This window comes from Pinus tabuliformis, chromosome 5_2, assembly GCF_031772625.1.
Source record: "Pinus tabuliformis cultivar Carrire ecotype Pingquan chromosome 5_2, CPIR1, whole genome shotgun sequence".
NCBI lineage: Eukaryota > Viridiplantae > Streptophyta > Pinopsida > Pinales > Pinaceae > Pinus > Pinus tabuliformis.
Genome location: NC_142306.1, coordinates 1,004,375,611 through 1,004,378,152, shown reverse-complemented (window position 1 = coordinate 1,004,378,152; position 2,542 = coordinate 1,004,375,611). Strand labels below are relative to the sequence as shown.

Here is a 2,542-nt window from a genome sequence, read left to right as displayed (position 1 = left end):
CTGTTAATTGTGATTCCCAGATAAAATCAAGGATCGGCAAAATATACTTATTTGTTATTAAGATAAACAAAATAAAGATCAGCCCCAAAAGGGGAAATCCATGGGGCATTGGCAAGGTACCAGCGTCCTCACTTTGAATGCTTTATATACGACTGAGCGAGAGAGTATATTTCTCCAAAGAAAAACAAAATCAAAGAAAAGGGCAAGGATTTTTCTTCTGGAGATGAACATTATTAGAAAACTACTGCAATTGGGCCATTTCACAAAGACTTGTAGTTCATATGATTTTAACAAAAAAGAGCTGGAGAAGAACGGATACAGATAAGTGCAGAAATAAATATTTAATATAAATAAGTAAGTTCTGGAGGACGTAGCCTCTCAATCATTACAAAAGGACTGCTTAATGTAAGCAGTATTAAAACTTGCAAATCCGGTAATAAAATTTGCATCTATTGAACACCATATAATCGAAATGCCCTTTTCATTTCCGAATAATATTTTTCTACAAGTATGGAAGAATAAACCCCGATACACAATCTAGCACACATATCATACATAACTCACAAAAGAATATTCTAGAGCGTGGGCATATCTCTTATTCTTTCGACTCAACAGGGTATCTGAGAGGTAAACCACTTCATTACATGCAGAGGAGCTTTGATCAACTCCAAGGCAACTTCCACCAAAACTGTAACACAGATGCAACATGGGCATATACAACTGAGCAGTATTCTGCAACAACAACAAGAACCCATCAATTTTGCGTCACAAAAATGGCAGGCCAGTTAATTAACTAATGATTTCAGGCCAATCAAACCCATGAATTCGAAACCCAACCCCTAATTGAAGAGCCACATGATCCAGGGGAAAAATACTCACCAATTTCATTCAGCAGCCCTACAACACATATTAAGGAAAAATAATACTGCATAATGAAGGATTTCAAAATAAATACTCACCCGACGATCCAAACGAGGATACCAACTAACGAAACCAGGAACGCAAGAAGAGCAAAGGGAAGTCCCAGCAGGAAGCCGAGAGGCCTGCACTCGCAATCTCCGTCACCCATATTTTCGACAATACCAATTACCCTTTAATGCTAATGATCTGGTTGTGAATCTCAGAGTTCTCTGGTCTTCAATGTGATCAAAAGAAACCGAAGGATATTCTCATATAGCGGAGAAGAAAGTCAGAGACACGGAATCGACGGACAGAGGGAAACTTCCAAAACATTTCAATGTTTGCAAATGTCTATTAATATCGAGCTGTTATATGTTTGTTTTTTATGATTGGCTCCATTTCTGTGTATGGTAGTTACCTGATACAATCTCTTTACATATTATCATTAATATAATATGTAAAGAGATTGTATCAGGTAACTACCATTGACTTTTTAAATGGGTCTTTCGGAAATGCGTGGTGACGTAGTGCAGATTTCACTATCCTGTGCGTGCAAAACGGTGTAAATTTTTCCTTCCGCGTGCGGCAAGGTGTACCTTTCACGTTACTCCTTAGGTTAGCTACCCGACATAATCCAGAGTGATAGTCAAGAATTGTTTAACCTCATCTCTGAGAATACCTAGACTGAAATATGTATACGTGTTTTCAGAGAGGTACTTTGGGTAGTGGGTTAACTATTAACTTTATGTTAACTATTCTCCATAATCCATTGAGTGATAATCTAAGATTTTTTTAAATCTAATTTGTGAGAATACTTAGAGTAATTTAGTGGGTTAATTATTAACGAAGTTAAGTAAAGAATGATTTTGGTCTATACAATATTAAATATTGTAAATTTATTGATTTAAATTTTAATATGGTTAAATTTATTTTTACTATAATTTATGATAATGTGTGATAGTGAAAAAATAATATTGGAAACTTTATATATTTATTATTTTATTTTTATGTTTTTTTACTAGGCTTACTTTAAAAAGTTATGTAAGGAATGATTTTGGTCTATATAGTAATAATTGAAATATTGTAAATTTATTGATTTAAATTTTATTATAATTTATGATAATATGAAATAATGGAAAAGTAATATTGGAAACATTATAAATTTATTAATTTAATTTATTTCTTTTCATTTTACTCATAAGATAGAAGGATATACCCACTAATGAGATGATATTCACTTGGTTATAGAAAAGTTTAATTACTTTCTCCAAAAGTGGCTTCCACACCTCTCTATAAGATTTAACATGTGATCTAGTGTGAAATAAACCTCACACAAACTAGTTGATCTACACTTCATAAGTTTTTTAATTTAAACTTAGTATTCTCTATAATAATATGAATAATTTTAAAATTTATTTAAATAATTAAATTTATAATTTAATATATTTTTATTAATTTAATAATCAAATTACATAATAATTATATAATTTCATTTAATATATATATATATATATATATATATATATATAATAATAATTTTCAATTATATTTCATGGTTTTTTTATAAAAATAAATAAATAAATAAATTATGAACATTCATATGGTATATATTAGTTAATTTGAATAAATTTTTGTTTTTTAA

At 30.3% G+C, this 2,542-nt stretch overlaps 1 protein-coding gene across 1 annotated transcript; it reads right to left on the bottom strand.

Annotated features, from left to right (window-relative positions):
- Nucleotides 1–326: 326 nt before the first annotated feature.
- On the bottom strand, nucleotides 327–1,329 carry LOC149162683 (signaling peptide TAXIMIN 1-like). Its single transcript, XM_089435766.1, has 2 exons — nucleotides 960–1,329; nucleotides 327–732 (listed from the first exon to the last, which is right to left on the bottom strand). Exons 1-2 carry the CDS (start codon nucleotides 1,067–1,069, stop codon nucleotides 609–611), a joined length of 234 nt encoding a protein of 77 aa, XP_089291892.1. The 5' UTR covers nucleotides 1,070–1,329; the 3' UTR covers nucleotides 327–608.
- Between the last annotated feature and the right edge of the window lie 1,213 nt (nucleotides 1,330–2,542).